Raw genomic sequence first — 12,872 nt, 5'->3', positions numbered from 1 at the left:
TGTTGTCTTCCCCTGCTCTTTTGCTTTCAGTGCAACTTGAAAACAGATATTCTAGTGTGCAGACACAGGCAGGCATGATGCTTCCTGTTCAGCCTCGCTGAACTTCTTCCGGGGAGTAGGAAGAGCACCCCTTTTAAATCACTTAATGCCCACGGTCAGGCAGATTAGGTTAACAAAAATACTTCTAGGGGCTTCCCTGGTGGCACAGTGGTTGAGAGTCCGCCTGCTGATGCAGGGGACATGGGTTCGTGCCCTGGTCCGGGAAGATCCCACATGCCGCGGAGTGGCTAGGCCCGTGAGCCATGGCCGCTGAGCCTGCGCGTCCGGAGCCTGTGCTCCGCAACGGGAGGGGCTGCAACATTGAGAAGCCCATGTGCCGCAAAAAAAACCCCAAAAACTACTTCTAAACTATAAGGAGTTAGATGAATATAAGCTTTGTTGCTGCTTTCACCTATTGTTATTATCAAAAAATTTTAATATACACTTCTGTTTCATCTCTGCTCCAGACTCACCTTGACGTTCTGGAAAAAAGCGTGAACCCCAAGCAGGTCTACTTCCGTCAGGAGGTTCTCTGCCAGACGCTAGGAGGGAATTCATGTCCATTGGTGACCATCACTGCCATGCCCGAGTCTAACAGCGCTGGCCACCTGGAGCAGCTCCGTGAGTAAACGGCAGACCCTCTTCTTTGAAGATTTGGTGGTGAGGGTGGGGGTCTTCAGAGTCTTGGAAGCACTCTGTCCCTTGGAGATCAGAAGCTCCATAAAGTGTTGGGGACTGGTCTACCTTTATAGAAACCCAACTCTTCTTGATATGACAAAAGGGTAAATATTCATGTTGCTCTGTTATCAAAGGGAGAAAACAATAAATTGCAAATTGTCAGAAAGATGAAATGACTTGTTGGAATTGAGAGCAGTTTACAAGTGACGGTCACTTCTGCTAAAACAGAACCAGGACTGGAAAATGAATCACATTTTGCGACTTCTAATCCAGGGACTTTGCTCACAATGCTTACTCTCGTTATACTACACTCATGGTCAGTCAAGTTTAGGAAAGGAAGGCAGTTGAGGGTTGGAGCACTGGCTGAAGAATTCCCTTGATGACTTGGGTTACAGTTTGGATCAGAAGAGCTGACAGTGTGGAGGAGGCTCTAGCCAAGAACTGTAAAACCAAACCAAAACACACAGGCATACACACACACACAGACACACTCTCAGAGACACATGAATGCCCATTTAATATTAGAGTCCTGAGCACAAATGTGATTTGCTTGTAACCAACCAGCTTTTTCTTTTTTTTAAATATCTTTATTGGGGTAAAATTGCTTTACAATGTTGTGTTAGTTTCTGCTGTATAACAAAGTGAATCAGCTATATGTATACATATATCACCATATACCTTCCCACTTGCATCTCACCCCACCCTCCCTATCCCACCCTTCTAGGTGGTCCCAAAGCACAGAGCTGATCATCCTGTGCTATGCAGCTGGTTCCCACTAGCTATCTATTTTACATTTCGTAGTGTATATATGACAATGCTACTCTCTCACATCGTCCCAGCTTACCCTTCCCCCTCCCCGTGTCCTCAAGTCCATTCTCTACGTCTGTGTCTTTATTCCTGTCCTGCCCCTAGGTTCATCAGAACCATGGTTTTTTTTTGTTTTTTTTTTTTTTGATTCCAGATATATGTATTAGCATACGGTACTTGTTTTTCTCTTTCTGGCTTACTTCACTCTGTATGACAGACTCTCAGTCCATCCACCTCACTACAAATAGTGCAATTTTGTTTCCTTTTATGGATGAGTAATATTCCATTGTATATATGTACCACATCTTCTTTATCCATTCATATGTTGATGGACACTTAGGTTGCTTCCATGTCCTGGCTGTTGTAAATAGTGCTGCAATGAACATTGTGGTACATGTCTCTTTTTGAATTATGGTATTCTCAGGGTATATACCCAGTAGTGGGATTGCTGGATCATATGGTAGTTCTATTTTTAGTTTTTTACGGAACCTCCATACTGTTCTCCACAGTGGCTGTATCAATTTATATTCCTACCAACAGTGCAAGAGGGTTCCCTTTTCTCCACACCCTCTCCAGCATTTATTGTTTGTAGATTTTTTGATGATGACCATTCTGACCTGTGTGAGGTGATACCTCATTGTAGTTTTGATTGGCATTTCTCTAATGATTAGTGATGTTGAGCATCCTTTCATGTGTTTGTTGACAATCTATATATCTTCTTTGGAGAAATGTCTATTTAGATCTTCTGCCCACTTTTGGATTGGCTTGTTTGTTTTTTGATATTGAGCTGCATGAGCTCCTTACATATTTTGGAGATTAATCCTTTGTCAGTTGCTTCGTTTGCAAATATTTTCTCCCATTCTGAGGGTTGTCTTTTCGTCTAGTTTATGGTTTCCTTTGCTGTGCAAAAACTTTTAAGTTTCATTAGGTCCCATTTGTTTATTTTTGTCTTTATTTAAATTTCTCTAGGAGGCAGGTCAAAAAGAATCTTGCTGTGATTTATGTCACACAGTGTTCTACCTATGGAATCCTCTAAGAGTTTTACAGTGTCTGGCCTTACATTTAGGTCTTTAATCCATTTTGACTTTATTTTTGTATCTGTGTTAGGGAGTGTTCTAATTTCATTCTTTTACAGTTTTCCCAACACCAGTTATTGAAGAGGCTGTCTTTTGTCCATTGTATATTCTTGCCTCCTTTATCAAAGATAAGGTGACCATATGTGTGTAGGTTTATCTCTGGGATTTCTGTCCTGTTCCATTGATCTATATTTCTGTTTTTGTGCCAGTACCATACTGTCTTGATACCTGTAGCTTTGTAGTATAGTCTGAAGTCAGGAAGCCTGATTCCACCAGCTCCGTTTTTCTTTCTCAAGATTGCTTTGGCTATTCGGAGTTTTTTGTGTTTCCATACAAATTGTGAAATTTTTTGTTCTTGTTCTCTGAAAAATGCCATTGCTAATTTGATAGGGATTGCATTGAATCTGTAGATTGCTTTGTGTAGTATAGTCTTTTTCACAATGTTGATTCTTCCAATCCAAGAACATGGTATATCTCTCCATCTGTTTGTAACATCTTTAATTTCTTTCATCAGTGTCTTATAGTTTTCTGCATACAGGTCTTTTGTCTCCTTAGGTAGGTTTATTCCTAGGTATTTTATTCTTTTTGTTGCAGTGGTAAATGGGAGTGTTTCCTTAATTTCTCTGTCAGATTTTTCATCATTAGTGTATAGGGATGAGAGAGATTTCTGTGCAGTTATTTTGTATCCTGCTACTTTACCAAATTCATTGATTAGCTCTAGTAGTTTTCTGGTAACATCTTTAGGATTCTCTATGTATAGTATCATGTCATCTGCAAACAGTGACAATTTTACTTCTTCTTTTATGATTTGGATTCCTTTTTTTTTTCTTCTCTGATTGCCGTGGCTAAAACTTCCAAAACTAGTTGAATAATAGAGGTGAGAATGGGCAACCTTGTCTTCTTCCTGATTTTAGAGGAAATGGTTTCAGTTTTTCACAATTGAGGACAATGTTGGCTGTGGGATTGTCATATATGGCCTGTATTATGTTGAGGTAGGTTCCCTCTATGCCTACTTTCTGGAGAGCTTTTATCATAAATAGGTGTTGATTTTTGTCAAAAGCTTTTTCTGCATCTATTGAGATGATCCCATGGTTGTTATCCTTTAGTGTATTAATATGGTGTATCACATTGATTGATTTGCATATTGAAGAATCCTTGCATTCCTGGGATAAACCCCACTTGATCATGGTGTATGATCCTTTCAGTGTGCTGTTGGATTCTATTTGCTAGTATTTTGTTGAGGATATTTACATCTATATTCATCAGTGATATTGGCCTGTAGTTTTCTTTTTAGTGACATCTTTGTCCCGTTTTGGTGTCAGGGTGATGGTGGCCTCATAGATGAGTTTGGGGTGTTCCTCCCTCTGCTATATTTTGGAAGAGTTTGAGAAGGATAGGTGTTAACTCTTTTCTCAGTGTTTGATAGAATTTGCCTGTGAAGCCTCTGGACCTGTTCTTTTTTTTGTTGGAAAATTTTTAATCCCAGTTTCCATTTCACTGCTTGTGATTGATCTATTTATATTTTCTGTTTCTTCCTGGTTCAGTTGGAAGGTTGTTCTTTTCTAAGAATTTGTCCATTTCTTCCAGGTTGTCCATTTTATTGGCATATAGTTGCTTGTAGTAATCTCTCATGATCCTTTGTATTTCTGCAGTGTCAGTTGTTCTCCTTTTTCATTTCTAATTCTGTTGATTTGAGTCTTCTCCCTTTTTTTCTTGATGAGTCTGGCTAATGGTTTATCACTTTTGTTTATATTCTCAAAGAACCAGCTTTGGGATTTATGGAACTTTGCTGTTGTTTCCTTCATTTCTTTCTCATTTATTTCTGATCTGATCTTTATGATTTCTCTCCTTTTGCTAACTTTGGGGTTGTTTTGTTCTTTCTCTAATTGCTTTAGGTGTAAGGTTAGATTATTTATTTCAGATTTTTCTTGTTTCCTGAGGTAGGATTGTACTGCTATACACTTCCCTCTTAGAACTGCTTTTGCTGTATCCCATAGGTTTTGGGTTGTCATGTTTTCATTGTCGTTTGTTTCTTGGTATTTTTTGATTTCCTCTTTGATTTCTTCAGTAATCTCTTGGTTAATAAGTAGCATACTGTTTAGCCTCCATGTGTCTGTATTTTTTACAGATGTTTTCCTGGAATTGATATCTAGTCTCATGGTGTTGTGTTTGGAAAAGATATTTGCTATGATTTCAGTTTTCTTAAATTTACCAGAGCTTGATTTGTGACCCAAGATATGATCTATCCTGGAGAATGTTCCATGAGCACTTGAGAAGAATGTGTATTCTGTTGTTTTTGGATGGAATGTCCTATAAATGTCAATTAAGTCCATCGTGTTTAATGTATCATTTAAAGCTTGTTTTTTCTTAGTTATTTTCATTTTGGATGATCTGTCCATTGGTGAAAGTGGGGTGTTAAAGTCCCTTACTATGATTGTGTTACTGTCAATGTCCCCTTTTATGGCTGTTAGCATTTGCCTTATATGTTGAGGTGCTCCTATGTTGGGTGCATAAATTTTTACAATTGTTAAATCTTCGTCTTGGATTGATCCCTTGATCATTTTGTAGTGTCCTTCTTTGTCTCTTTTAATAGTCTTTATTTTAAACTCTCTTTTGTCTGATATGAGAATTGCTACTCCAGGTTTCTTTTGATTTCCATTTTCATGGAATATCTTTTTCCATCCCCTCACCTTCAGTCTGTATGTGTCCCTAGCTCTGAAGTGGGTCTCTTGTAGGCAGCATATATATGGGTCTTGTTTTTGTATCAGCCAGTCTGTGTCTTTTGATTGGAGCATTTAATCCTTTTACATTTAAGGTAATTATCAATATGTATGTTAGTATTATGATTTTCTTAATTGTTTTGGGTTTGTTTTTGTAGGTCTCTTCCTTCTCTTGTGTTTCCTGCCTAGAGAAGTTCCTTGAGTATTTGTTGTAAACCTGGTTTGGTGGTGCTGAATTCTCCTAACTTTTGCTTGTCTGTAAAGGTTTTAATTTGTCTGTTGAATCTGAATGACATCCTTGCTGGGTAGGATAATCTTGGTTGTAGGTTTTTCCCTTTCATCACTTTAAGTATGTCCTGTCACTCCCTTCTGGCTTGCAGAGTTTCTGCTGAAGGATCAGCTGTTAACCTTATGGGGATTCTCTTGTATGTTATTTGTTGCTGTTCCCTTGCTGCTTTTAATATTTTTTCTTTGTATTTAATTTTTGATAGCTTGATTAATATGTGTCTTGGCATGTTTCTCCTTGGATTTATCCTGTATGGGACTCTCTGCGCTTCTTGGACTTGGTTGACTATTTCCTTTCCCGTGTTAGGGAAGTTTTCAACTATAATCTCTTCAAATATTTTCTCAGACTCTTTCTTTTTGTGTTCTTTTTCTGGGACCCCAAAATTTGAATGTTGGTATGTTTAATGTTGTCCCAGAGGTCTCTGAGACTGTCGTCAATTCTTTTCATTCTTTTTTCTTTATTCTGCTCTGCAGTGGCTATTTCCACTATTTTATCTTCCACGTCACTTATCCGTTCTTCTTCCTCAGTTATTCTGCTATTAATTCCTTCTAGAGAATTTTTTATTTCATTTATTGTGTTGTTCATCATTTTTTATTTGCTCTTTAGTTCTTCTAGGTCCTTGTTAAACATTTCTTGTATTTTCCGCATTCTGTTTCCAAGATTTTGTATGCTTTTTACTATCATTACTCTGAATTCTTTTTCAGGTAGGCTGCCTATTTCCTCTTCATTTGTTTGTTCTGGTGGGTTTTTCCCTTGGTCCTTCATCTGCTGCATATTTCCTTGTCTTGTCATTTTGTTTAATTTACTGTGTTTGTGGTCTCCTTTTTGCAGGCTGCAGGGTCTTAGTTTCCGTTGTTTTCTGTGTCTGACCCCAGTGGGTGAGGTTGGTTCAGTGGCTTGTGTAGGCTTCCTGGTGGAGGGGACTGATGCCTGTGTTCTGGTTGGTGGGGCTGGATCTTGTTTTTCTGGTGGGCAGGGCCACATCTTGTGATGTGTTTTGGGGTGTCTGTGAACTTAGTATGATTTTAGGCTGCATCTTTGCTAATGGCTGGGCTTGTGTTCCTGTCTTGCTAATTGAGTGTCATGGGGTGTCCAGCACTGTAATTTGCTGGCATTTGGGTGGAGCTGGGTCTTAGCATTGAGATGGAGATCTCTGGAAGAGCTTTCGTGGATTGATATTTCATGGGGCTGGGATGTCTCTGGTAGTCCAATGTACTGTACTCCGCTCTCCCACCTTAGAGGCTCAGGCCTGACATGAAACCAGAGCACCAAAACCCTGTCAGCCACACGGCTCGGAAGGAAAGGGAGAAAAAAAGAAAAAAAATTATTAAAATAAAAAAAATAATAAAAATTTAAAAAAGGAGAGAGCAGCCAAACCAATAAACAGATCCACCAATGATAACAAGCGCTGAAAACTATAGTAAGATAAACATAAAAACCAGGAACAAATCAGTCATAGACAGCAGACCCCAAGTCTGCAGTTGTTCCCAATGTCTGCTGCCTCAAGTTTGGGATGATTTGTTGTCCATTCAGGTCTTCCACAGATGCAGGGTATATCAAGTTGATGGTGGGGATTTAATCCGCTGCTTCTAAGGCTGCACAGAGAAATTTCCCTTTCTGTTCTTTGTTCACACAGCTCCTGTAGTTCAGCTTTGGTTTTGGCCCAACCTCTGCATGTAGGTCACCCTCAGGCATCTATTCCCACCCATACAGGATGGGATTAAAACAGCGGCTGACTAGGGGGCTCTGGCTCACTCATGCCCAGGTGAAGGAGGAGTATGATATTTATAATGGTTATGTGGGGCGAGCCTGCGGCAACAGAGGCCAGTATGATGTGGCAACAGAGGCCAGCGTGGCGTTGGAGCTGCCTGAGGCACAGTGTGTGTTCTCCTGTGGAAGTTGTCCCTTGATCATGGGACCTTGGCAGTGGCGGGCTGCACAGGCTCCTGGCATGGGGTGGGGGTGTGTGGATAGTGACCTGTGCTTGCACACAGGATTCTTGGTGGCTGCAGCAGCAGTGTTAGCATTTCATGCCCGTCTCTGGGGTCTGAGCTGATAGCCACGGCTTGTGCCCACCTCTGGATCTCATTTAGGTGGTGCTCTGCCTTCTGTGGGCAGACAGGGTAGGAATCCCCTGTCCTTGTGCACCCCGAAACAATGGTCTCTTGCCTCTTAGGCAGTTCCAGGCTTTTTCCTGGACTCCCTCCTGGCTAGCTGTGGCGCACTAGCCCCCTTCAGGCTGTGTTCACCCAGCCAACCCCAGTCCTCTCCCTGGGATCTGACCTCCGAAGACTGAGCCTCAGCTCCCAGCCCCCACCCACCCCAGCGGGTGAGCAGACAAGCCTCTCGGACTGGTGAGTGCTGGTCGGCACCAATCTGTGTGGGAATCTCTCCACTTTGCTCTCTGAACCCCTGTTGCTGTGCTCTCTTCCATGGCTCCGAAGCTTCCCCCCACTGCCACCCTCTGTCTCCGCCTGTGAAGGGGCTTCCTAGTGTGTGGAAACTTTTCCTCCTTCTAGCTCTCTCCCAGAGGTGTAGGTCCCGTCCCTATTCTTTTGTCTCTGTTTTTTCTTTTGCCCTACCGAGGTACATGAGGATTTTCTTGCCTTTTGTGAAGTCTGAGGTCTTCTGCCAGCGTTCAGTAGGTATTCTGTAGGACCTGTTCCACATGTAGATGTATTTCTGATGTATTTGTGGGGAGGATGGTGATCTCCGCATCTTACTCCGCCATGTTGAAGGTCCCCCTGCTAGCCACCTTTTAAAGTTGGCTCCTGATATAGTGTTCGACCAAGCAGAATAAGGAATAGATTTCATTAAGGAAAAGTTTGGGAGATGAAAGAAAAGACTGGGGAATAAAGATCTAGCTAATTTATCCAGATGCAGCCTTGCCTGATGAAGTGCTAACGGCATTAGGTGAATCTTTGGTGGATAGGAAATGTACTTTCTCACAGTTCATCAGCATATGACAATGAATGCTTAACTATCTGGCTAATCAACAACCGATTATCCCATCTGAATTAATAAGGCCTTAAAATGCTTTAATGAATGATATTGGATTTTCTAAAAATTCTCTTATGTGTTTTATGCTTTTGAGAGCAACTTTTGTAACAGTTGCCAAGTCCTTCCCTTGCAAATGAGAAGTTCTTGGAAGTTAGAGACAGTAATCCTTCCAGGGTAACCTTCATAGAACAATAATTTATTTAAGAAAGTAGATCTATGTATGTCTTCATTGTTCAGGCTCAGTTTCTGAATAGGAGCTGAGTGGTACCCAATGTGTAATTATGACATGGAGCTGCCTCTGTTTTTGCATTTTTATTTACGCTGACAGTGGTGCTTTTGTTGATATTATAACCACAGAGATCATTCTTACTATAAGGAGAGGACTTGAAACACAGTAAAAGCCCCTAAATAATTTGGCACTCCAAAATAGGTCAGTTAAAAAAAAGAAAAGATGTCTCTTAGCTCACCTTCATATGAATCAGAGGAGGCTGGTTTCTGCTTATGGTCTAAGATTGGTAATAATAAATGTGTACTCTTGATTCTGGTGTGGTGATTCTGGGTGGTGGTGGTGAGATGGCTGGAAGCAGGACCTCGGTTCTTGTCATCTTTGAAGAAATAATTGAGTAAAGAGACCAAGATTGTGAAACAGATAAAGCATTTATTAGAAGCAAACCACATGGGCAAACTCGCGGAGTGAGTTGCTCCCAATAAAGGTGACTTAGATTGCTTATATGGGAGCAGTCTTCTGGTTGTCTCTGGCCAACCATCTTGCTTGTGCCCATATTTGCCCTGACTCAGGGTCCTTCCTGGTGGCATACACATCTCTCAGCCAAGATGGATTCCAGCATGAAGGTTTCTGGGGGGTTTGACAGGGGATGTTGTGGACTGATGTTTCTTTCTCCCTTTGACCCCTTCGCTAGACTGAGGACCTTCTCTGTGCATGTGCAGGCTGGGAAATCCCCTTGACCACAAGAATGAAAAAAATGTGGTCGATTTGTCTTTCACCCAATCAAGACCTGATGCCCCTGCTAGTATCTTATCTCGAAGTTTCAACTGGCAACTGGTTGCAGCTGCTCAGCCTGGGGCCCACCTATCTTCTACCTCCCTCTCATGCATCATTACAGTGTTCTGTCTTAAATGTGTACCAACATGTCAGCAGTTGTTCATCTCAAGATGGGCAGGCATGGAGAGGACCCAGATAGTGGTGAAATGAATGCTGTTCATTTTCTTTTTGGCATAATTGACTTGCAAGTGACAATCGTTGAGCTGAATCCTGAGGAGAAAAGACTAATGAGGGATGTCATTATAGGTGTGTCAGCTGTACAGTTGCACAGGTCCCATGCTTAGAAGGGCCTTGAACTTCGTTTAATGTTCTTCTGTCACCAACTTGAAAATCTTAAAAGTTTTGAAGGAGGGGCTTTGCATTTTCATTTTGCAATGGGCCCTCACATTGAGTAGCCGGTCCTGGGACTAATCTAAGGTCATGTAGCTAAAAAGTGAAAAGGCTAGTGCCCTTCCCATGCTACTATCCTTTACTTCTAAGTATATACGAAGAGTTCCAACCTATTTCGCACGTACTCTGAAAGTCTTATGTGTTATCGGTTATGTAGCTGATTGGTATCTTTCATAATGGGGCTGAATTCAGGACTCTCCATTTTTACAAACGAGGTAAGTGGGGCTCAGGGAGGTTAAATACCACAGTCAGTAGTGGTGCCTGATTTCTGATTTTCTTTTTCTGATTCCTGGGTCCATACACACAAGAAATGTGCTCATGCAGTCATCAGAACAGGTATTCAGCATCACTATTCAGGCTCCTCTGTGATCCAGAACTTCCTCTCCTCCCTGTTCTATGTCCTCACACTATTGCAAGCTAGCTTAGTTGTTAAAGCAACTCACACTAAATTGACCACAAATGAATGTATTACCCACTTCTTGCTCACAGTGAATTTTATTTTCCTCTCCTAACCCAAAGGAGGCATTTTCATGGTGGATGTTTCAGACACTGTGGCAGGAAGAAAAGAGGGAGGGAAGATTCAGAACCTCCAGACCCCTCAGATCCCAGCACAGAGCTGCGATTGCATGTCTTGGCCCTCAGTGCTGGGAACATAGTCCCAGACGGGCTGCAGAATCAAAAATTTGTTTAGCAGGTTTCAGTACATACCTGAACCCAGGCCATTGCTGTGTTTCTTAAAAATAAATAAATAAATGAATAAAAATAAAAAAACCCACACAATATGAACATCACCTACCCTCCAAAATGCAATTAAACATGCCTATAAATCAGAAATAAACCACTTAACTTTCTTCGAACCGCAAAATATGACGCATTGTTTTAGGACAAGAAAATAGCAAATGAGCCAGCAGCTCAAGACTCTCCTGCCTCCAAGCTTCCCTGCAGGTGAACTTCAGTTGTCTTACCCACTTCCTCCCTCCCAGGGACCAGGCCAGCTTCAGTTTGCAGTTGTATTTAGCTGTGATTTGGCTAGTTTCCGACTCAGTGGCTGCCACTCACCTCTCATAAGGAGGTTTTGTTCACTGAAAGACTTTCTTTCCACTGTGCAGGATTATCGCTTCAGTTTTATTTTAGAACCCCAGGAGATAAGAGCATGGCTACGGGGCCCTGGGAGAAAGCCCCTGCTGGAGACTGATTCCCCAGTGGTCTGGCCTAAAGTCTGACCAGGGGATTGTTCAGAACAGTTTATTGATTACTTTTAGTCCTTCCTAGGGTCTGGGCTCCAGAGAGTCTCCTGGAAGGATTCATTTGGTTTGATTTATTCTTCAAAAGCATTTGTAAAAAAAGATATTTTCCTGGAAACATTTAGCCTTACCTTCTTGATAAATATACTTCCGGTTCAGTAGTACCCAGATTTGCCTGGCGTATGCTTTATTGGTCTCCCGGGAACTGAGGGCAGGTGCCTTCTCACAATGGTCCTAAGAGAGAAGGCGCACTTTAAACTTGGAGATCTGAGCCCTCAGAGCCAAAATGCTGGCAGGTCACCAAGAGCAGAGTCACTTTCTGCCCTTTTCAGTGGGACAGTGAAAAGGGAATTTCTCTGAGAGATTGTCATTGATGCCATAATGGAAGAAACATGATAAAAGGGAGCTGTTACCAAAGGATAAATGGCTCATCCTAGCATCAGAGACTCTCAGTGGATGAGGCATTGAGGAATTAGAAAGTCCAGGCCCTTCTTAACCGGTAGGATTCCAGAGGTCAAAGGAACCCTGGACTTTTGAAGTTTGCAGAGCAGAGAGTAAGTGAGGAGTGAATAGAATCCAGGAAGATGGGATACAGGCTCCAACCGGTTGGAATAGAAGGCAACAGATGAGCAGGTCTGGGGGTGGGTTTGGTAGGCAAGATCCATCCAGGATGTGGATTCTAGTGCTTTGTGAGACTGCTCTCCATTGGTTAATGGTGTTCTGGCATCATTGCACTTAGCCTAGTTAAATCCTTTCACACATCGTATGTCAAGAGGTACTTTGATTAGCAGAGCCTTTGAATATGCAACTTCCAAGTAAAGAATTGAGAAGTCATATTTTCTTTAGTTTGTGTACTCTTCAGGAACGGTGTATGTTTGTGTGTGTGTGTGTGTGTGTGTGTGTGTGTGTGTATGCACGTGTGTGCTTTTGGATTTGAACTGAGAAAAGATACTGAATTTACGCAGAACTAGAGAACAATTCAGAAGGAAGAAAAAGCCTTGGGGTGGGGAGCATTGTTTCCTTAAACCCTAGTGGAGGTGGATGAAAAACCTAGAAGGGAGAGTAGTTCTACCTTTACCAAGGCTCAGCCATTCTCCAGCTCAGGCCTGCTTCCTGCTTTTGGCACAAGTGCTGCCTTTGCTGTCATGGGTCTCCATGTACTTGTCATTATCTCCATTTTGCAGATGGCCAAGGTAAGCTTCACTAAGGGTAAATAACCAGCCTGAGGCCCCATGGTAAGTGGTTACTCAAGGAGGAGATCCCAGGTCTTCACCCCACAGTTCCAGAATGTCCCCCCTCCTTAGGGTCTGCTATCACTGGGAAATTCCCCAGAAATGCACACAATCAAACACACAGCTTATTAAAGACCATCATCATTTTGTTACATTTTCTATTTCCTCCACATTTCCCCCATCACCTCACATTTTGTTCTTTTTAATCTTTTTTAAATTTTTGTTTGTTTTTTTGGCCATGCTCTGCGGCATGCAGGATCCTAGTTCCCCGAACAGGGATCGAACCTGCGCCCGCTGCAGTGGAAGCATGGAGTCTTAAACCCTGGACCACCAAGGG

The 12,872-nt window shown here is 41.9% G+C and overlaps 1 protein-coding gene across 1 annotated transcript in view; it reads left to right on the top strand.

Annotated features, from left to right (window-relative positions):
* Nucleotides 1-12,872, top strand: part of AGBL1 (AGBL carboxypeptidase 1) — a gene marked incomplete at its 5' end in the record, with an annotated part of 714,342 nt that overhangs the window by 154,097 nt on the left and 547,373 nt on the right. The window contains one exon of the mRNA XM_049707013.1: nt 507-660. Within this exon, the coding sequence (XP_049562970.1) occupies nt 507-660 (154 nt within the window). The remainder of the gene's footprint in view (nt 1-506; nt 661-12,872) is intronic.

This window comes from Orcinus orca, chromosome 2 (assembly GCF_937001465.1).
Source record: "Orcinus orca chromosome 2, mOrcOrc1.1, whole genome shotgun sequence".
In the NCBI taxonomy this organism is placed as follows: Eukaryota; Metazoa; Chordata; class Mammalia; order Artiodactyla; family Delphinidae; genus Orcinus; species Orcinus orca.
This window is presented reverse-complemented; position numbering and strand designations above follow the sequence as displayed.